Below are 24,838 nucleotides of genomic sequence, written 5' to 3' on the forward strand. Positions count from 1 at the left end.
TAGTTTCTGTTTTTACTCACTAAACTCTTCATGGGATCTGTGTTCACTTGGTACATGTAACTGCCCGAATCGTTGAGTTGTACGTGCGATATGTGAAGTTTCCAGGTGTTGTGACCATTGTGTATCACTGATAATCTGGGATTAAGTGACACCATATGGGTATGAATGCCGAAAATTGCTTTAGAGTCGGATTTAATAGAAAATATTTGTGTATGAAGGTACGTGCATAAATATGTATACCCAATACGTAAGCACGTAATATGTTTAACTTTATATACAAACTGATTTGACACAAACAAGGTAGTAAATAAGTGATAAGGACTTAGTGGAAAGGTTACTTCACGACAAGAATGGTAATTTCGCACAATATTATTTTGTAGTTATTTTTGTATTTTCATTGCGAGGATGACGACTTCAAATGCAATTTTAAAATTCATCATTACAATGGAATATGTGCATCTAACTTCGGTGAGTTTCTCAGAGCAAGTCCCATAGGACAAATTGACAGTATTTGAAGGCGCTATACTAATTTGGCCGTATGGTCTGCGCTCAAGCTGCTCCAACGCATTGAGCCTCGTTGTAGATGTTAACATTATGTTCTTCTCAACCATGTGTACAGGTGGAAGTTTTTCTAAGCATTGGTAGCCTGCATAACTCCTCTAATATTTTAAGGAAGATTATTTTTGTTGCTGCTGCTCACCTAGTAGGAACTACATAGCATAGTTTACGCTTTAAAATCGCTGTGAATAACCGAAAAGATAGAAGGGTTACTATGTATGTATAAAGTGCCATCGATGCCTTCTTCACGCTCTATATCACGTTGAGCTTGCACGACAACTTACTGGCAAGAATGATACCTAGATATTTCGTACAAGGTGTCTCCTACAAGTTCATCCCTGCAAGTATAGGTCTAGTTCAATTCGGTTCTCGTGCAGGGTCACCCCTTTAAGTTTAGGTATAGTCAAATTGGAACATTATCTATTCTCTGTGTTGGCGGTCAACTCCACATTAGATGCCTAGATTTGTGTATTCCGAAGCGATTAACCAATCAAATTACTAGTTGTTGGAAGGCACTTTCCACTTCCGAAAACTGAAACATTATTTGCGTACGCGGAAAGTTTGACGGCTGCTTCTTCGAACCACCTTAGCTGGTTGTTAGCTTGCGTGCACATAAGAGTTGATAATACCCCGTCCTGCAACGTGCCCCTCAAATTTTAAAACCACTATATATCGTCGGTGCCATTCAAGACTAGCATGTTTCAAATTTCCAATGGAAGACTAACATGATCCATGTTCGGGTGGAAAACAAACACAGTTTGTTTTTCGCGTAGAAGACTAGCACGCGGAAAATTATTCATTGATGGAAGTCTAAATGCTGTTTTCTGGCTCTTCTACGTCATCTCCCGCGGGTGTTTAGAAACACCTTAAGGGGAAACTCCTCTTCACTTCTACGTGACCATTCCCTGTTCTATTTCTTTTCTAGTTTCTGACATATATCTCAAGCCAAGACTTTTATTTGGATTACCCAATTCAAGCGCTTGACAAGCGCAGATTCCGTACCCAATTATTAACCTCACCTACTCGAGGCGATCCTGATACAAATATGAATGTTTTAATCACAAACTTAGCAGGCGCGGCTCTGGCAATCCCAAGTTCCTCGTGAATAGATTCTCTACAGAACGAAAATCGACACTGATGATGGCACAACGCCGAAACCGGTTTGGCCCGAAACCAAATTTGACAAGGGATGACGGAAACTCGTTCCGATATACATTATTTATCCACCCTGTCCGAAAATCAATAAAACAAAATAACTCAACAGATCCCTTCACTCTTCTCTACCTGCTTGCTTAAACATTTTTTTTTAAGAAGACTTAGCTCCTTCTTTGAGTATGGCGACTTTGCTTTTCTCCTGACACTTCATATAAGGCAAGATCTGTTATACGTATCTTGGATAGGAAAGTTATTGGATTGCTCCAGTTCCTCTATAGTGACAACCTTTTTTGGGCTGTCTAAGCTTTGCTTCTAACTGCTTCTGTAATTTTCCCAGTTCATCGATCTAAGGTTTATAAAGGTAGCTGCCTTCTGTACATCTGGGATAATGATGACAATAAAATCAAAAGAAGAAGAAATTCCGCTAGGTGGCGCATGGATCGATATATTTCCAAAACCGTATTTTTGGTATAAATTGGCGCATGTTTGGAACACTTATTGCATACAGAAATAAAAATCGCTTTATGAAAAAAACTCCCGCTGGGTGGCGCAAGGATCGAGATAAAAAATCATATTTGTGGTTCGATTTGGCTCAGATTTGGAACACATATTACATACAGAAATAGAAATCGATTTATGGAGAAACTCCCGCTAGGTGGCGCAAGGATCGGAATATTCAAAAAAATCGTATTTGTGGTCCGATTTGGCTCATATTCGGAAGAAATATTATATACAGTCCGGTAGAAGTGACATCAAAATACTTTGGAGTTGGAGGAGGGACAAGCATCGTGGCGCCGGGTTGAGTAAAATCTTTGGAAGGATTATGCATTGAGGACTAAGATTGTAACAAATTGTCGGGAAAGAGTCTTGTAATAATGAAGCACTAAATGAACTAAATAGAATGAGAAATATTAGGAAAATAAATAAAAGCTAAAAACTTGAAAAACAAAGCAATGAAACAAATTTTTTTTTTAGTTTATTAGGGTTTTATTGAAAAGAATACTTACATTAAGTAATAATAATACTACAAGGTAGAAATTAATTAGGCAGGTCCTAGGTACTAATCCTCACACTGATCAGACAATTAAATAAAAGAGTTGGACCCGTTAAATTTCTATTGATAGTCAAAAGTAAGACCCACTGAATCTTAATCAGGTTATGATACGCGTCACACTTTTTCACGCTCCCAACGCTTTATTATTGTCTGATCAATGCCCTAGATTGATGTGGAGTGTGGGGATTAGTATCTAGGACCTGCCTAGTTATTTTCTACCTTTTGGTATTATTATTACTTAATATAAGTATTTTTTCAATTAAACCGTTTAACTAAAAAGATTATTTTAAACTAGAAGACACGGCAGATGTTGTTCTGCCCTAAATTTGGCCTATCTGCATACATTTTAGTAAGCTTTTTCCGTCTGACTCTGCCCTCCCCCTCTCTTCACTTTTTCCTAATCCTTTTATTCACTCCTCCCTCCGACTTTCTCGTTTGATCTATCTCCATCTTCTTATCATTCTATCTGTTTCTCAATCTTCTTCTCCTTCTCTCTTTTCTCTTCTCTCAATTTCTTCTCATTCTCCTGCATTCCTTATTGCCTGTCCGAGAGGTTGGTGGGTATTTTATTCCAGTCCCAGTCCCACTCCGAGTCTCAGTCACAGTCCGTCTCTGGATAATATATTTAAACAAATGTCATAGTACCTCTAAATCGCGGGCCCGGGGCTAATCCCCCACCCACACCTTCTCGGCGGGCCTGGTGATGTGCTATACTTGATATCATTCGCTATAATATTTTTTATTGATAAGCACGTTTTTTAATTAAACACCAACCAATTACACGGAAGTATATCCGGACCACCTGAAAATGTGAGCGCCGGTGCGTATACGTAAAGTTTTTATTATTACGTATAAACAAACATAGTGACACGTGATTTTTATATATTAAGATTGAATAAAATGAACAAAACGCTTGAAAAGTTGCCTTTAACTTTTAGATTTCTTTTACCCTTTCATTGGAATTTTTTTAGCTTATTGGTTTTCTGCCCCTCTATACATTTTTCTGAAAAAGTTCTGGCAACACTGGTCGTATGGTATGGTATCTTTCAGCTGGTATCTTAATGCTTAAATTATTTAATTTATAGTTTTATTTACAGCATTACACAGCTGTCAGAAAGTGTTTTATAGGTCACTACGTAAATATTGCACAAATCTTCTTAGTGCAAAATAAACAATTGCAGCTATAAAAAATAATTTGTGATTCTTGTTGGTTTGTTGAATTGCTTAGATGAAAATATTTATATACATACTTATTTAAATTGTGCAATTAAGAGATAGGTTAGACATACATACATAATATGTATGTATTACGTACATATGTAGATAAGTGCAAATACAGATATGGTAAGTAAATAATGTTAATACTGAAGTCAACCACATTCGTACAATATTTTATTCTTTAAATTAAAGTAAAATCATCGACAAACCTAAACTGAATGTTGATGAAAGTGTTTAATAATTGGCTAAGCCACAAAATAAATTTTTGAAAGTTGCTTCCTTGCAATTAAATATATGAAGTTTGGATAAGCCGGAATGAATAAATAAGAGAAATCAATAAAACAAAAATATATTTTTGTACAAAAATAAATTAAATTTTAATAGCTTCAATTAACAAGATATGCAGTTAACGTCTGAAGCCTACATATGTACGTTGCAAGTGTAAATGCGGAGATGTCAATGTAATAAATTGTGAACTTTTATTCAGACAATTAATTATTGTAATAAACAAATTGCTTGATATTGTTTTGGATTGTTTAATTGGTTTCTCTAGGCAGTCCTTTTTCGTTTATACAAATAAACTAAATATGGATACTTGAAGCGTATCTAAGTACTCGAGATATCTATCTATACACCTTAATAAAAAAACTCATTCAAATGCCTAATTCACCTAATAACTATGCAGTGCTCCTACTTAAAAACGATTTTTTAAAGCTTGGCTATGTGGAGCGGTTATTTTCAATAAAGTGTTAAAGAATCTGTAGAAGGTATTTGGAAGTTTGCAAAAATGTATTAGGAATCCAAATATTATTGTTTGCGCAGCTATAACTCAAAAAAGAATCCATCGGTTGAACATTAGTTTATTTGCAAGTTGAGTTAAATATTACTTTCGTTCTAAACAAAAAAAAAAAAAAAAAAAACAAAAAACCAACTAAGGTATGACGTGGCTGAATGCGTTTGTAAAACTTCAACCATCGTAGGAGTGCGGGTTCAAATCCCACTTCCGGGAGAAAAGGCTTTGAAAAGATTTACAAGGTATAATCGAAAGAGTTGTCGCCTTGTCCATCCTGATGACACGTTGTTTAAATTTTTCCCAAATTATTAAAAAAAATAGTTGATGCCTTTCTAATAAATAATTATTATAAATAAATTATAATTATTTAAATAAAAACGAAAATAACAAAAAAAAAAAAAAAAAATGGTGGGTTTGTTCGTCGTCAAACAAACATTCCATTACCTACAAATTTATGGCATGACATGTTTTATGCCGACTCTGAACGACAGCTGCTGCAGAGCCGATGCATTTTCACTGAGAAACATTTCATTGTAGAAACTCACTGGAACTGTTTGCTAAACTACTACCGGGAGGCTCAGGACGCTCAGGAAAACACTTTTTTAATTAAATAAAATAGCTTCTAAATTTTTGTTGCTATTCCCGGACTTGAAACCACTCTTGAAAGAACTAAACCTCTTCCTATACCCTTGAAGAATGGCTTGAGCAGTATCCATGCCCAAACGGAGATGTACTACTAGCTATACTAGTTGAATACGTCGAAACAATCGAACGAATTTAAATGGACAAAGGTGCACACTGCAGTGTGAAAGCAGCCTTCCACCGAAATGGGAGAGGCGGGTGGGGAAGATTTAACCTCCCTTGGTGCTCTTATTTGGCGTCAGTTATCGCGAAACAAGGAAAGCTGGCGTGATTTGTTACGAAACGGCCAAAATCGCTTAGGCGTTCGAAAGCATGCCATCGGGAGGGACCATTTCAGAGCTAAAGCATGGCATATCTCTGAGTAAGATAAAAAGAGAAATGGACTCAAGGGGTTCCAATTTATTTCAATGAAGGCGTGTCACAAAATCCAACGAACCAAGCAATCACTTCATTATTTAGTTAACTAAATCATATAAATTTTCCAACCTGTCGCTCCCTCTACATTTATTATTATAATAAATAATAAAAGGACTCCTATTTCATTCAAACAAAAAAGGACGTGTGGCACTCGGGGACTGCCGCGGTACAGCTATTGCATATTATCAACTTATGCAATTATAATATTTATGCAACATTTTGTTTTCTTTGATATTAATTCGAGTTTTGTCTTTGATATTAATTCAAGTTAACCTTTTTAAGCGTGGCGACCGATAAGAAAACAAATTTTTTACTTTTATTGAAAAAATGAGAAGTTAATATTTAACTTTCACTTTAACATTCACTTTAACTTTAACTTTAACTTTAACTTTATTTTTAACTTTAACTTTAACATTCACTTTAACTTTAAGTTTAACTTTAACTTTAACTTTAACTGTAACCTTAACTTTAAATTTAACTTTAACTTCAACTTTAACCTTAACTTTAACTTTAACTTTAATTTTGAATTTAACTTTAACTTTAACTTTAACTTTAACTTTAACTTTAACTTTAACCTTAACTTTAACTTTGACTTTGACTTTAACTTTAACTTTAACTTTAACTTTAACTTTAACTTTAACTTTAACTTTAACTTTAACTTTAACCTTAACTTTAACTTTGACTTTAACTTTAACTTTAACTTCAACTTTAACTTTAACTTTAACCTTAACTTTAACTTTAACTTTAACTTTATTTTTAACTTTAACTTTAACTTTTACTTTAACTTTAACTTTAACTTTAACTTTAACTTTAACTTTAACTTTAACTTTAACTTTAACTTTAACTTTAACTTTAACTTTAACTTTAACTTTAACTTTAACTTTAACTTTAACTTTAACTTTAACTTTAACTTTAACCTTAACTTTAACTTTAACTTTGACTTTAACTTTAACTTTAACTTTAACTTTAACTTTAACTTTAACTTTAACTTTAACTTTAACTTTAGCTTTAACTTTAACTTTAACTTTAACTTTAACCTTAACTTTAACTTTAACTTTAACTTTAACTTTAACTTTAACTTTAACTATAACATTAACATTAACTTTAACTTTGACTTTAACTTTAACTTTAACTTTAACTTTAACTTTAACTTTAACTTTGACTTTAACTTTAACTTTAACTTTAACTTTAACTTTAACTTTAACTTTAACTTGAATTTTAACTTTAACTCTACCTTTAACTTTAACTTTAACTTTATTTTTAACTTTAGCTTTAACTTTAATTTTAACTCTAACTTTAACTTTAACTTTAACTTCAACTTTAACTTTAACTTTAACTTTAACTTTAACTTTAACTTTAACTTTAACTTTATTTTTAACTTTAACTTTAACTTTCGCTTTAACTTTAATATTCACTTTAACTTTAACTTTAACGTTAACTTTAACTTTAACTTAGACATGCCAGAAAGCACCTTCCTCGTTGCCTTTGCTGACGACGTGGCAGCTGTGATAAGAGCACCAAACTGCGAGCTGGCACAGCTAAAATTAAACCAGGTCATGCGTAATGTAAATAGGTGGATGGCTGAGCACGGTCTCCAGTTAGCAACAGCCAAAACGGAGATCGTCATCCTCACAAAGAGACGTATTCCCACTACCAGGAACATGATGGTTGGGGACCAGCCAATAGAAACACTCGCTTCAACGAAATATCTGGGAGTGAGGTTAGACAGCAAACTCAACTTCTCGGATCACATACGAGGGGCCTGCGAAAGAGCTGCGCGCATATTAGCGCAGTTGAGTAGATTAATGGCAAACACAGGTGGCCCAAAGCCATGCACAAGGAAGTTGCTTGCATCAGCCTCGGATTCTATTCTCTTATATGGTGCAGAAATCTGGGCGAACGCAGTGAAATACCGGAAGAACCGAGTCGCCCTCACCTCGGTCCAACGCAGAGGGGCGCTGCGAATATCTTCGGCTTACCGCACGATATCAGCTGAAGCTGTCCTGGTCGATGCGGGAACCATACCGATATATCTTCTCGTTGAGGAAAGAAAAACAATATATTACAACGGATCGCAAGCAAGTAGAGCTGCTGTTGCCATGCAGGCGCGAGAAGAATCGATCCGACGGTGGCAAGATGAGTGGAGCAACAGCATCGTAGGAAAGTGGACTAGGGAACTAATCCCTGAACTGAATCCATGGTTGAAGCGACCGCACGGAGAGGTAGACTTTTACCTGACCCAGTTTCTAACGGGACACGGTTACTTCCGCAAACACCTACACAGAATGGGTAAGGTTGATAGCCCGAGCTGCCTGTAGTGTGGGAAAATAGATGATGTACGCCACACTTTCTCCGAATGCAGGCACTTCTCCCATCAGCGAAGGAGGGTAGAAGAGGTACTTGGCGACCTATCCCCGAGCAGTGTCATTAATAACATGACCTGTCGAAGAGACAGATGGGATACGGTCAACACATATGTGAGGCATATACTTACCAGTAAACGAGAAGACGGATGCCTATCCCATTAGCGTGAGAGTAGCCATAGAGCTCACGTAGCGCGCACCGTTCCCGAAGTAATGCTAAACGCGGTCCCAGGTACGGGGATTTGCGCGGGCCGTAGGAGGTTAGGTTTTAGTGGGTAGGCCTTCATAGAAGAAGGGAGTCCTACACTCGGAGAGTCTCGCTGTGAGGCTTAAATATCCCGGCCAGTGCATAAAGCATTTCCTCCTTCCACGAAAAAAAAAAAAAACTTTAACTTTAACTTTAACTTTAACTTTAACATTAACTTTAACTTTAACTTTAACTTTACCTTTAACTTTAACTTTAACTTTAACTTTAACTTTAACTTTAACTTTAACTTTAACTTTAACTTTAACTTTAACTTTAACTTTAACTTTAACTTTAACTTTAACTTTAACTTTAACTTTAACTTTAACTTCAACTTTAACTTTAACTTTAACCTTAACCTTAACTTTAACTTTAACTTTATTTTCAACTTTAACTTTCGCTTTAACTTTGACATTCACTTTAACTTTAACTTTATGATCCGGGGTGGGCGTGAGCTTAGCACCTGCTAACAAGCCAACCGAATATAAACGCACGCAAGTCATTTTCTGTCAAAAATGTCTCATGCACATACAACTTGTATGAGAGCAACTCAAATTGAATTTGCTGCGTGAAAACCTAACCCGATTTCCAATTTTTGTTCTGCGTGACATTTAGATTTGACGTTTGCACACATGCTTTACATTGTCGCAACGCATGCTTATTTGGGTTAGGGCAAAAAACGCCGGTTGTTTGCGTGCGCTAAAAAAACGCAGTGCGGTTTTATTAGGTTGGCTTGTAAGCGACCATATATGTATACCACATGGCGTAGCGATACAAGGTGGCAGCACGGGACAGCTGATTATAAACTTTTTTTATTTGATTTGATATATCAACTTTCGTCGCAGTACGATTTTGACATTTGTCCATCGAATTTACAAAAACAAAGTACATGGAACTTTTATCTACGTTTGTAGGTATGTCACCATGCTGCCACCTTGTATCGTTCCGTCATGGTATACGATAAGCGATAGTAAAATGACTACTTCGTGAAAATCAACGACAGCTCTTTTAGTTTGATTTCGATGGTCGTACGGTGAGGAAGTGTCGCACGCGCGCTTAAAACAGAGTACCAAAGAGTGCGTGTGACACATGTTCACCGTGAAATCAAACTAAATAAATAATTGATTTTGCTTTCGTGCTCGCTACGCGTTCGTGTTTACTAACACATTCTCAATTTGGTAACCGTGTAAATGTAGTGGTGCCCAACTCTGTTTATGATAGAGATCCAATTTTATGTATTTGGCCTGTTGCTAACGCCGAACCTTTACGAACATTTTCGAACCTTTTCGAGCCTTTTCGGATCTTTTTTGACAAATATCCGTTACGGTTTTTTTGATTTAGTCGCCAAGCCCGCGATAAAATCTATGCAATAGCTTAAAAATTATAAATAAAACGAAATAAAAAATGTTATATGTAAAAGCTTCATTAAGAGGATGTAATTCTTTTCTTTTTCATTCAAGCGCAACAAGAAAAGCACATGAGCACAGAAACGCTTTACGTTAGAGTTGGGTCATTTCGTTCTGAACTTGTTCAATTGACCGGGTCTCTCAACTGAACAAGTGAACTAGATCTTCGATTTCTGTTCTTTTAGTTCATTTGTTCTTTTAGTTCGTTTTATCTAATGTTATTCTTTCTCTCTTCTCGTTCGCGAACATTGTAAATTCATACATACATACGCAGAAATTCACAGTGAGCACGAATGTCGATGATGACACTTACACTAAAGATATGTGTGGTCATCTTTGTGTGACACTGCTACAAAAATATATGTATGGACTATTTATGAAAAACATGTTTTATAAGAAACTAATCATTACATTTATTAAACTTGAATATATACATATATTACCTTATTTATTCATTACTCATTTAAATATACCTACACAAAGCATTGCTGCATACACACCCCCATCTATACTTGTTGGCTTTTTTCGCGGGTGCGAGCAGCATTGATCAAATTTGCTTGAAAAAAAAGAACAGATGAACAAAAAGAACAACTTGTTCGTTCATCAGAAAAAGAACGAAAGATTCGAATCTCTGAAATGAACGAAAAAGCACAACTCTACTTTACGTTTGTATGTGTATGTACTTGTTTTTATACATATACACACATATACGTATACATTTGCTCGTACTATGAATAAAATTTCCGTTACTACTTTTTCATATTAAAGGCCAAGTTAAGGTCAACTTTTCACTCCTTCATATACAAAAATATTGCCACCCTCAGAACGAAGAACGTGCTTTGCTCTTGAGAGTGCAAAATAATTTATTGCAACACTGGCAACAAGAATACATACAACTCCCACGCATTATGCTTGTAGTAGTAGTTAGTAGCGTAAGGGCTTGCCTTGTGCTCTAGTTGTGGAGCGAATAGATGATGCATGCATACATGCATACATATATGTAAATGGCCTTATTATACTTTTAATATCTATGATGTGTTTTTTTCAGAGATTACATTTAACGGTTAACCAGAATAAGCTATTCGGTGTAACACGAATAAAAACCGATATTTAAGCACAGCAAAGCGCTTACTCAGTGAGATATGTTTATTATACTCAGCGGTTTTTGCACAGAGTATATTAACTTTGATTAGATAACGGTTGGTTGTACAATGTACATGTATAAAGGAATCGAGATAGATATAGACTTGCATATATCAAAATCATCAGTATCGAAAAAAAATTTGATTGAGCCATGTCCGTCCGTCCGTCCGTCCGTTAACACGATAACATGAGTAAATTTTGAGGTATCTTGATGAAATTTGGTATGTAGGTTCCTGAGCACTCATCTCAGATCGCTATTGAAAATGAAAGATATCGGACTATAACCACGCCCACTTTTTCGATATCGAAAATTTCGAAAAACCGAAAAAGTGCGATAATTCATTACAAAAGACAGCTAAAGCGACGAAACTTGGTAAATGAGTTGAACTTATGACGCAGAATAGAAAATTAGTAAAATTTTGGACAATGGGCGTGGCACCGCCCACTTTTAAAAGAAGGTAATTTAAAACTTTTGCAAGCTGTAATTTGGCAGTCGTTGAAGATGTCATGATGAAATTTGGCAGGAGCGTTACTTCTATTACTATATTTACGCTAAATAAAAATTAGCAAAATCGGAGAAGGACCACGCCCACTTTAAAAAAAAAAAAATTTTTAAAGTAAAATTTTAACAAAAAATTTAATATCTTTACAGTATATAAGTAAATTATGTCAACATTCAACTCCAGTAATGATATGGTGCAACAAAATACAAAAATAAAAGAAATTTTCAAAATGGGCGTGGCTCCGCCCTTTTTCATTTAATTTGTCTAGGATACTTTTAACGCTATAAGTCGAACAAAAATTAACCAATCCTTTTGAAATTTGGTAGGGGCATAGATTTTATGACGTTAACTGTTTTCTGTGAAAATGGGCGAAATCGGTTGATGCCACGCCCAGTTTTTATACACAGTCGTCCATCTGTCCTTCCGCATGGCCGTTAACACGATAACTTGAGCAAAAATCGACATATCTTTAATGGACTTAGTTCACGTGCTTACTTGAACTCACTTTATCTTGGTATGAAAAATGAACGCAATCCGACTATGACCACGCCCACTTTTTCGATATCGAAAATTACGAAAAATGAAAAAATTCCATAATTCTATACCAAATACGAAAAAAGGGATGAAACATGGTAAGGTAATTGGATTGTTTTATTGACGCGAAATATAACTTTAGAAAAAACTTTATAAAATGGTTGTGACACCTACCATATTAAGTAGAAGAAAATGAAAAGTTCTGCAGGGCGAATTAAAAAACCCTTAAAATCTATCTAGGTATTACATATATAAATAAATTGGCGGTATCCAACAGATGATGTTCTGGGTCACCCTGGTCCACATTTTGGTCGATATCTGGAAAACGCCTTCACACCACTCCCTTTTAAAACTCTCATTAATACCTTTAATTTGATACCCATATCGTACAAACTCATTCTAGAGTCACCCCTGGTCCACCTTTATGGCGATATCTCGAAACGGCGTCCACCTATGGAACTAAGGATTACTCCCTTTTAAAATACTCATTAACACCTTTCTTTTGATACCCATATTGTACAAACAAATTCTAGGGTCACCCCTGCTCCACCTTTATGGCGATATCTTGAAACGGCGTCCACCTATGGAACTAAGGATTACTCCCTTCTAAAATACTAATTAACACCTTTCTTTTGATATCCATATTGTACAAACAAATTCTAGGGTCACCCCTGGTCCACCTTTATGGCGATATCTCGAAAATGCGACCACCTATACAACAACAACCACTCCCTTTCAAAACCCTCATTAATACCTTTAATTTGATACCCATATCGTACAAACATATTCTAGAGTCACCCCTGGTCCACCTTTATGGCGATATTTCGAAACGGCGTCCACCTATAGAACTAAGGCCCACTCCCTTTTAAAATACTCATTAACACCTTTCGTTTGATGCCCATATTGTACAAACAAATTCTAGGGTCACCCTTGGTCCACCTTTATGGCGATATCTCGAAACGGCGTCCACCTATGGAACTGACGATTACTCCCTTTTAAAATACTCATTAACACCTTTCATTTGATACCCATATCGTACAAACGCGTTCTAGGGTCACCCCTGGTCCACCTTTATGGCGATATCTCGAAAATGCGACCACCTATACAACAACCACCACTCCCTTTTAAAACCCTCATTAATACCTTTAATTTGATACCCATATCGTACAAACACATTCTAGAGTCACCCCTGGTCCACCTTTATGGCGATATTTCGAAAGGGCATCCACCTATAGAACTAAGGCCCACTCCCTTTTAATATACTCATTAACACCATTCGTTTGATGGCCGTATTGTACAAACAAATTCTAGGGTCACCTCTGGTCCACCTTTGTGGCGATATCTCGAAACGGCGTCCACCTATGGAACTAAGGATTACTCTCTTTTAAAATACTCATTAACACCTTTCATTTGATACCCATATCGTACAAACGCATTCTAGAGTCAACCCTGATCCACCTTTATGGCTATATCCCTAAATGGCGTTCACCTATAGAACTGTGGCCCACTCCCTTATAAAATACTCTTTAATGCCTTTCATTTGATACACATTCCAGGGTTTCCCTCGGTTCATTTTCCTACATGGTTATTTTCCCTTATGTTGTCACCATAGCTCTCAACTGAGTATGTAATATTCGGTTACACCCGAACTTAACCTTCCTTACTTGTTTTGATATAATATTGCATTGTCACCGGTTTCTGACTTACGGCCCAAGTTTCATGTCTCTAGCTCATCGGGAAGTTACTCAAAAATCGATCGCAAGATCTGTTTTAATTGAAAATATCGCGTTTGGGACTGTTATTTGCGATCTCTGAGTTTTAATATAAAATTCGTATATACTTAAATATGTATAATAAAATGTGCATATACATATCTAAATCCACACACGCGCATACATAACTAATAATACTTACTCGATATTGTCCTAAGTTGTTAACCACGCACGTGAATGAGACGTCACGCCCTTGCGGCACTGTAAAGTTGGTCAATTGCGGCAAGAACTCTGACTCTGGCTCATTTGGTTGATTATGGCCTGCAAATGGAAGTGTTGACAGTCCCCATTTGGTTAGTTGTTTGGTTGAATGAATTGTGTACGTGAGAAAAATATGGTAAGATTCTATGATGTAAGTGTGTTTGTATATTCTGTTCATGCTAAATATATAAGTAGATTTGTATATTCGTATTTAAGAGGAAAGCAAGTGCGCCTTCAAGTTCTGGTATATAAAGTGCAAATGGACGGCTAACTGAGCAACGCATTTGTGTGGCTCAAATAAATTAGCTGACAAGAGCTGTAAAATGTCTAATGCACTTTGCCACCGCTGAAGTGAAGTTTTTAGTGCGCGAAATTGTATGTTTAATCTGACAATTCACAGTTTTGTTCTTGCAGCTTGGCTAATCCAAAAACCATAGTAAGGCTAGAAACACAGCTTTAATACTAAGAAAGCTTTTGAGACGGGATCGCTGCTCACTCTCAAAATAAAAAAAAATTTACTTATACACTCCTATTACAATCTGGGACGAAAACAATTAAAGCACACTAAAGATTCGAATATTTCAATAATAGCTTATGTACTATAGTACGGAATATGGAAGGAGTATACGAGCTATGCTATAAAATGAACGACTGTCTCTCTAGTCGGTGTGATGGTAGTGTGCTCCTTCTACTACGCGGAACATCATGGGTTCAGGCCCCGGGCAGGGCAATGTCAAAACTTTAGAAACAAGTTTTTTCCATTAAAAGAAATTTTTTCTAAGCGGTGTCGCCACTCGGCAGTGTTTGGCAGGCACTCCAAGTGTGCTTCTGCCATAAAAAGCACTCAGTGAAAACTCATCAGTCCTACAGATGCCGTTTGAAGTAGGCATAAAGTTTGTAGATTCCTCCCCGCCAATTTGGATTTGGCTTTAAAAAGGAGTCCGACGAAAATTGGAAGAGAAGCTAGAATCTATTCGTACGTTATCGCGGCTTATGTACATTTATTTGATTTATTTCTCTAGCCTTTCCAGGTTTCCCGCCTAGCGAAATCTGGCTCTGTTACTGACAAAATCCCCTCCAACCTTATTTACAACGTACGCAAAACTAATGTCGACCATTTTGGACATTCACGTCAATGGCATTGCGCTTCCGACTGTCTTAAATCTAAAACTACTGGTTGTGACCTTCGATTAGGATACATTTTGGCAAGCATGCAGCCGCAATTATAATGTCCAGTGAATCACGTTCTTAAAAACAAATACCCGGAACTTGCAGATGAAAAACAACCGTGAGATTATTTTGATAAACAGCCTTTAACTCGTCGATAATAAATCGATAACACTAGGTTAGCAAATTTATAACTTTTCGATAAGAAATAGCTAATTTTTCGATAATTCGTCCCTTCATCTTGATAAAACGCCGATAACAAACGTTGGCAAAGTATAACATACTTATAGGTCTTCAATTAAATGAAATAAATAAATGTAAGGTGCGATAATCTCCGAAGAGATTTTAGGCCGAGCTTCTCTTCTCATCCAATTCGCCGATTCCAGGTCGCCGATTACGTCTGATATTAATAACAAATCGTTAAAAATTTGATAATTAATTGGTAGCACGTTCTTGAATTTCGATTCTAGTTTCGTTTTTGCTTTCTGTTTTTTTTTTATCCTCCCCCATTTTTTTACCTTGCCTATACTCACACCACTCCTAAACGTTGTACCTACTTTTAACCCACACTAAGATGCTAGGCCACCGTGGTGTGATGGTAGTGTGATCCCCCTATCACACCGTATGCCCTAGGTTCGCACCCCGGGCAAAGCAACATCAAAATTTTAGAAATAAGGTTTTTCAATTAGAAGACAATTTTTCTAAGCGGGGTCGCCCCTCTGCAGTGTTTGGCAAGCGCTGCGGGTGTATTTCTGCCATGAAAAGCTCTCAGTGAAAACTCATCTGCTTCTCAGATGCCGTTCGGAATCGGCATAAAACATGTAGGTCCCGTCCGGCCAATTTGTAGGGAAAATCAAGAGGAGTACGACGCAAATTGGAAGGGAAGCTCGGCCTTAGATCTCTTCGGAGGTTATCGCGCCTTACATTTATTTTTTTTTTAAGATTCTAGATTCTCTCGTACCGTGTACCAAGATATTTATACATTAAAACGTAATCTGTATTATGGGATAACGCACATAGTACAACGAATGAAAGCCGTGCGGCTTCGTTAGCTGGCTCATGTTATATGAATACATGAAAATGCTCGAGCGTAAACATGATTCTTTCCGACACCCGTATTCGGCTGCAGAGAAAGACTAATACCCTTCTGAGTGGAGAGCAAGAAGTGGAGGAAGGCTACATTTCCCTTGGGACTCCCAATTGCTGTTAATCATCGCAGTTCAAAGTCGACTAGACTAACTTTCGGGGCGATTAATCACGATGGCATTATATAATCTTTAATTCATTGGTTAAAATTTTGTGCCTTTCTACCAAATCTTAGTCAACTTACATGAATAGTAAAATGTTAATAAAGTAATTGAAAACAAAACTACTTGGCTACTACATACATATATAATCGTAGATATGCAGCGTTATCTTTATGAAAATTAAGAAATAGAAGAAAAAATGCATTTCAAATGTTTGGGTACCATTTTCAAATTAAAATTTTTATGCGCGAATATGTTCATGTATGTATGCAAATGTGCAAATATGTATGTACAATGTGTGTATGTACATTTGGGTGTTTCATAATATAAAAAAAATCTACCTATTCTAGTAGAGAAGGAGGAAACTCTTACTGCACTAAGACTGCAAAATATCTCAGAGCTAAGAAGCAGAAACCTGACGAGGCATATGAAAGTAATAAGAAAGCTCATAAGAAATCCTTATTGCTACTATGCGATGCAATGAGCCCTACGTTTAGAACCGCATGGAACTTTTAAATGTCCATTTTAGACATAATTCCTTGGAAAAGAGGGAATCCCAATACTGACCCTAACTCAGAGGTCTATTGCAAGGATGACTCAAAATTTGATGACGCGAAAACGCAAGCTGCCTACCCCACTACTTTTCAGAGCACGAGCTCTCACTGGGTCTCACTTTGCGGGACACTAACACTAAGTAAGTCAAACCTAAGTAAGTTTCATCTATCCGATACACAAATTTTTTAGCTGGCGGATGAAACGCAGTTTCACATTCTCTGAGAATGCGCTGATCTAGCAAGACACCCCTCTAGGTGGCGTAACTCTTTCTTTATATCTTCGTGATATGGAGTAAAAAGCTTGAAGAGGTACTTGAAACTATTAAAAGCCTCTCCATACACGAATAGGTTACGGCCGCCGTGGTAGCGTGCTCCGCCTATCACACCGAAGATACTGGGTTAAAATCCCGGTCAAAGGAACATCACAAATTTAGAAACCAATGTTTTCAATTAGAAAACAGTTTTTCTAAGCGGGGCGCCTCTCGGTAGTGATTCTGCTATGAAAAGCTTATCTGTGAAAATTCATCTGTCTTGCAGATGCCGCTCGGAGTCGGCGAAAAACATGTAGGCCCCGTCCGGCCAAAATTGCGCAGGTTAAAGGGTACCTAAATTGAAAAGCGGCAGGCCAAGGCCTATGCTTTTGTACGGTGCTGAAGCTTGAGAGGATTCAATGAATTTTTAGAAGTACCGAACCTCTATGACCTCAGTCCTTGTTATTGCGGGAACCATACCGATAAATCTTCTCGCTCAGAAGAGGAAGCCAATTTATCACCTTCAAGAAGATGTATGTAGGTAGAGATGAGAATCTATCCGCCGCTGGTAACACGAAAGGGCCTTCAGGGTAAGTTGACCACAAAACTGATTCTCGAGCTAGAGCCATGGTTAGAGCGGCCACATGAAGAGGTCGGCTTCTACCTGACACAGTTTTTAAGTGGTTACAATATCTTCACAAAATGGACGAGGTTGAAAATTCGAATTGCCTTTATTTGGGGCTCATGGATGATGCACGCCAAAGAGTGACAGTAGCACTAGGCGATCTATCCTCGCGCAGTGTCGTCCATAAGATGACCGGCGGAAGTGACAGCACAAACGTGAGGGATATTGGTGCTTAGCCCAATGACGTGAGAGTAGACAAAGTGCTCACGCAGCGCGCTTCCGTAGCCGAAGTAATGCAAAACGTGGTCGTTTTTTTAAGCTTGTTATACATTGATGCGGTATTGCTGATCATTAGTAACTTGTGAAAAACTTCTGTACCGTAATTTCGACGGATTAATTTTGTTGAAGAAACTACATTTCCTTTTTCTTTTAACACTACTTTTGTCATCGTTTATACCATTGAAATTTTCAATTTCGAGTCCATCTTGAGCCAAGCCTCATCTACTTCACCAACTACTCAATCGGTATCTTAATGTATATTAAAATTATGAGACTTTTATTTATTTATTTTGAAACACCCTAATGTCCACATTCGCTAACAGTTGTTTGTATATCAAATCATTTTCCACTTTTGCACGCGTAAGCTCATACAAGGCCGCAAGTGTATGCGATAGTATTCATATTTGAATGTGCAAATGTGTGGGTGTATATGTTTGAGTGCATATATTTGTGTATATGCGAATGTGCATTTGACTCTTACCTTGTGCAAACACGAGCGTGCCACTTCAGCTTCCGCTGCGGTAACCGATTTTGATGAGCAACAAAAAACCGATACTCCACAAAGTGTCAACGCAGCAACATTTGAACTGACCCATAACGATGCTGTGTGTAGTGCCAATTCGTTTAGGCGAACGACAGCGCGTATAACAGAGTGTGAGTGAGTATGCAGCAAAGAGAACGCTGCTGTTAGGTGGTGAGCTGAAGAAATAGCACCGCAACGATAGGAAATACTAGTGTGCGTGCTAAACAAAGCTTAAGTGTATTAGCAAACACACACACATGCATATGCACCATAAAGCCACTGCATGAGCGAGGAAGCTTAGATATGTGTGTGTAGTCTACAAAAGAAAGCGGAGTAGATATGGTGTGAGAGTTAGCCACAAAATGCCTATTCGCTTGTAACTCGATTCCTGTTGCTGTTGTAGATTTTTTTTGCTTAAGTTTTACACTAATTAGTTGCTGCTGCTGCTTTGCCAGCTGGGGTGTTTAGAGCGTTGCACTCGAGTTGCAGGTGTTCATGCGAATGCTTTTATTGTTATTGTTGGTGTTATTGTAAGAGATTATGAAGGCTTTATGTATTTGCATTTGCTATTATATCATTGTGGTTTTAGCATTTTATTGTGATTACTTGTTTTTGTTGGCTTTTTTACTTGACTGCTTTGACGGGTTTGGCTTTTTGTTTTTGTACAACAGAGTACTTTTACTTCCGTTCGCTGTCTTTTTGTTTACTTAGTATTTATGCAAACTGCTGTAATTTAAAGTTTTACCATAAAAAGTGAATTAAGAGTTCTGCAAAGAAATTTAAGAAAAGTAAATAAAAGATTTGGTTTAATTTATTTACGAATGTTATTTTGTGTATTTGTTTTTGAGCTTGTTTTTTGTTTGTTTTAAGAAAAAAATATCTGTGTTTGTATATAAGCAAAATTTTTTTTCTGAAATTTAAACGAAAATTGAAGACTATACTTTTCCAAATTTATTTGAGAATAGAGAAAATGTATGTATCTCAGAACAGATCAAAAACATTGGTTAAATACTATGTTGTTGTTGTTGTTGTTGTGGCGTTAAGGACACTCCCCGAAGGCCTTGGGGAGTGTTATCGATGTTGATGGTATGTTTCCGTTTGCATATCCGGTACGTTCAGGTAACAAGCACTATTAAAGTACTAGCCCGATCATCTCGGGAACGATTTGGTATGACCGCATGAAACTATATAGGCCATCTCGCCCTCCCACTAACTAAATCCATAAGGAACTTCGGGTCACCAGAGCCTCGGCTGTCAAAGAACAGGTTTCGCCACGGGTAGGTGAGGTTGACAATTAGGTTGGAGTTGCGCTACATAATCCCTTCAATCAATTTGGTAGTTTAGTCGCATCTTACGACAGGCATACCTGCCGCGGGTATATTCCATGTCCTCTAACTCGCTGGGGTATTTGAATACTATCGTACCTGGCAATTTTTTCCCTAGCCAAGTTTAGTTTGAAAACATTCAAAAGGTGAACCTCGTTTTCCCCTCTTTCTCTTAACCATTCTCGTCTACCTTATTCTCCATTTTTATACTCAGTTGAGCAGAGCTCATAGAGTATATTAACTTTGATTGCATAACGGTTGGTTGTACAGGTATAAAGGAATCGAGATAGATATAGACTTCCATATATCAAAATCATCAGTATCGAAAAAAAATTCGATTGAGCCATGTCCATCCGTCCGTCCGTCTGTCCGTTAACAATTTTGAGGTATCTTGATGAAATTTGGTATGTAGGTTCCTGGGCACTCATCTCAGATCGCTATTTAAAATGAACGATATCGGACAATAACCACGCCCACTTTTTCGATATCGAAAATTTCGAAAAATCGAAAAAGTGCGATAATTCATTACCAAATACGCACTAAGCGATGAAACTTGGTAGGTGAGTTGAGCTTATTGCGCAGAATAGAAAACTAGTAAAATTTTGGACAATGGGCGTGGCACCGCCCACTTTTAAATGAAGGTAATTTAGAAGTTTTGCAAGCTGTAATTTGGCAGTAGTTGAAGATATCATGATGAAGTTTGGCAGGAACGTTACTCTTATTACTTTATGTCTGCTTAATAAAAATTAGCAAAATCTGAGAACGACCAAGCCCACTTTTTAAAAAAAAATTTTTTTAAATTCAAATTTTAAAAGAAAAGTTAATATCTTTACAGCATATAAGTAAATTATGCCAAAATTCAACTCCAGTAATGATATGTTGCAACAAAATACAAAAATAAAAGAAAATTTCAATTTTTCATTTAATTTGTCTAGGATGCTTTTAATGCCATAAGTCGAACAAAAATGAACCAATCATTGTGAAATTTGGGAGAGGCTTAGCTCCTAGGACGATAACTGTTTTCTGTGAAAAAGGGCGAAATCGGTTGAAACCACGCCCAGTTTTTATACACAGTCCACTGTCTGTCCTTCCGCTCGGCCGTTAACACGATAACTTGAGCAAAAATCGATATATCTTTACTAAACTCAGTTCACGTACTTATCTGAACTCACTTTGTATTGGTGTAAAAAATGGCCGAAATCCGACTATGACCACGCCCACTTTTTTGATATCGAAAATTACGAAAAATGAAAAAAATGCCATAATTATATACCAAATACGAAAAAAGGAACGAAACATGGTAATTGTATTGGTCTATTGGAGCAAAATATAACTTTAGAAAAAACTTGGTAAAATGGGTGTGACACCTACCATATTAAGTAGAATAAAATGAAAAAGTTTTGCAGGGTGAAATCAAAAGCCCTTGGAATCTTGGAAGGAATACTGTACGTGGTATTACATATATAAACAAATTAGCGGTACCCGACAGATGATGTTCTGGATCACACTGCTCCACATTTTGGTAGATATCTCGAAAACGCCTTTTAAAACCCTCATGAATACCTTTAATTTGATACCCATATCGTACAGACGCATTCTAGAATCACCCCTGGTCCACGTTTATGGCGATATCCCGAATAGGCGTCCACATATAGAACTAAGGCCCACTCCTTTTTAAAATACTCATTAACACCTTTCATTTGATACCCATAACGTACGAAAAAATTCTATAGTCACCTCTGGCCCACCTTTATGGCGATATTTCGAAAAGGCGTCCACCTATAGAACTAAGGTCCACGCCCTTTTAAAATACTCATTAACACCTTTCATTTGATACCCATATTTATTTATTTATTTATTTATTTATTTATTATTACGGTCTTTAAGACCTAGTTTAGGTTAAAATAAGAGATTAAACATAAATACTTATGTCACATTTAGTGACGTAAAATATAAAAACAATTTTTCTTTGAACTTAATAATATTTTCACAGTCTTTCAAATCAGAAGGTAACTCATTATACATTTTATACCCTAAATATTCAAGAGACCTTTTGGCGAACTCAGTTCTTATTCTAGGCAGTCTTATATTATTGCAATTTCTTGTTCCATAATTGTGGATTTCATGATTATAATGTATTTTACTACTCAGGTAATTCGGTAACATTCCTAACCTAAGTTGGTGTATAAATTTCAATGTGAAATAACTAACTGACTGTTTAATACTAAGCCAGTTTAATCTATTGAGCATTACAATTTTTGGCGTTCTTGGAGGACATTTTAAAATAAATCGCATTGCCTTGTTTTGCTGTATTTGAAGTTTCTTAATATATATATCTTTACTTAATAGCAGAATAGTAGGACAATAAATAAAGTGTGGTTCAATAATTGAACGATATACCAATATTTTATGACTTTGACTGATATGTTTACATGTTCTATACATGAAGCCTATTTTCTGTGCAATTTTCCTTTCCAGATAAGTTACATGCTCTCCAAAATTTAGATTATCATCAATCAAAACTCCTAAATACTTAATTTTGTCTACTCTTTGGATTTCCATGTTTTTTACCTTCAGCGTAATATTATTTAAACTATTGTTACTTATGATATTAGTGTTTTTACAAAATATCATGAACTTAGTTTTTTCGACATTTAATTTCAGTTTTCTAAGGCATAACCATTTGCATAGCGAGTCCAGGTCTTCTTGTACTTTCAGCATGGCACATTCTGCATATTTTTCACTTATGATAAGCAATGCATCATCCGCAAATAGACGTATTTTACAATATTTTAAGCATCTTTTGATATCATTGATATACAATGTAAACAATATTGGCGCCAAGACCGAGCCTTGTGGTAAACCAATGTTAACATCCACCACTGATGAAACCTCCTTTCCAATTATCGTTCTCTATTTTCTGTCACCCAAATAACTCCGGAACCATTCCAAAGCCTTTCCTCTTATACCAATTTTAAACATAACGTCCAATAGCTCATATCGTACAAACAAATTCTAGAGTCACCCCTGGTCCACGTTTATGGCGATATCTCGAAAAGGCATCCACCTATAGAACTAAGACCCCCGCCCTTTTAAAATACTCATTAACACCTTTCACTTGATACCCATATTGTACAAACGCATTCTAGAGTCACCCCTGGTCCACTTTTATAACGATATTCCGAAAAGGCGGCCACATATAGAACTAACGCCCACTCCCTTTTAAAACACTTATTAACACCTTTCGTTTGATACCCATATCGTACAAACAAACTCTAGAGTCAGGCCTGGTCCACCTTTATGGCCATATCCCTAAATGGCGTCCATCTATAGAACTATGGCCTACTTCCTCTTAAAATACTCTTTAATACCTTCCATTTGATACACATGTCATACAAACACATTCCAGGGTTACCCTAGGTTCTTTTTACAACATGGTGATTTTCCCTTACTTTGTCTCCACAGCTCTCAACTGAGTATGTAATGTTCGGTTACACCCGAACTTAGCCTTCCTTACTTGTTCTTCTTATTTTTGTCCATCCTTAATTCCATTTATCTCCCTTCCACTCCAACTTTCACCCCTACTCACACCCCCACTCAACTCCTACTCTCACTCCAACACGCACTCCTTCTACACTTCCTACTCTCACTCCAATTCCCAACCATAGTCCAACTCTTACTCGTACTGTCACTCCTATCTCCCACTCCCACTTTCACTCTTACTCCAATTCCAGCTCTCACTCCGCCTTTCAGTACAACTCTCACTCCCACTGTCATTACAACTCTCACCGCATTTCTCACTTTCACTCCTACGCTCACTACACCTCTCACTCGCACTTCAATTCTCATTCCCAATATCAAAGCCCCCCACTTATACACAAAAACTTCAAAATAAATTTTGAGTACCTCTTAAGGCGTTTTACACTATACCACGAAGGGATTCAGAGTCACGCCACCTAGATGGGAGTGTCTGCCTTCAGCTCACAAAAACGACAGATTTGTGTATCGGATAGATGTATCTTATCTGGTGATATCATAACGATGTCCCATATAGTACCCAGCGAGATTATGTAGGCCCTTTGTGTATCGATTTATGAGTATGGCTGATACTGTATTTGCTGGGAGTATAAACAATTTGGCCTGCCTGCACATTCAACCCAGTGTTGTATGAACTGCTTTGTTTTCCCAGTTACTTATAGTTTCCATATTGTGTTCCTTAGTGAGTCCATAGAAGGGCACGGAATGCTGCCTAGGTGCCTGATAGAACGAGAATACTCCTCAAGGTACACATTTTTTACCGGAACCTTCTATTGCATGGATTTCCCGAAAAATATAACCATCGGTGTAAATCCTAGCAGCCGCAGATACTAGACGATTTATAGGACTTATGCCACTTGCTTCTTCTAGATCTGGCAGCTGTATCTCTCCTAATAACTGGAGACTTAGCCTGGCAAGCGCAGGGCACGAGCACAAATCGTGCTCGATCGTTTCCTTCTCCAACCCGCCCTTCCTGTATCTGCTAGAAGGCAATGTCCAGTCAGAATGCCCGTCCTTAGTCTACAGTCCTCTCTTTTTTATGATAGAAGCAACTTTGTTTCGCTTTCTCTTAATCTTGCCCAATCTAATTGGGACTTCTACGGAGTAAGCTTCAAGGAACGCGCCCCTTTAAGCTAGTTCGTCCGCTTTTTCATTCCCATCTATTCCCATATGCCCTGGGACCCAATATAGATGTATGCTTCTCCCTGTCGCGATTCTTTCCAGAGACTTTTCACACTCTAACACACTTTTAGATGCTGTTCTATGCGATATTAAAGCCTTAATTGCTGCTTGGTTGTCAATATAAAATTTAACACGACTGCATTTT

At 37.0% G+C, this 24,838-nt stretch overlaps 1 protein-coding gene across 1 annotated transcript in view; it reads right to left on the reverse strand.

Moving 5' to 3' along the window:
* The window catches only part of DIP-lambda (Dpr-interacting protein lambda), an 85,275-nt gene that overhangs the window by 56,150 nt on the left and 4,287 nt on the right, over positions 1-24,838 (reverse strand). The window contains exons 2-3 of the mRNA XM_067769112.1: positions 13,938-14,063; positions 21-199 (exon numbers count right to left, since the gene is read on the reverse strand). Of these exons, the coding sequence (XP_067625213.1) occupies positions 21-199; positions 13,938-14,063 (305 nt within the window). The remainder of the gene's footprint in view (positions 1-20; positions 200-13,937; positions 14,064-24,838) is intronic.

This window comes from Eurosta solidaginis, chromosome 2, assembly GCF_040869045.1.
Source record: "Eurosta solidaginis isolate ZX-2024a chromosome 2, ASM4086904v1, whole genome shotgun sequence".
Lineage (NCBI taxonomy): Eukaryota > Metazoa > Arthropoda > Insecta > Diptera > Tephritidae > Eurosta > Eurosta solidaginis.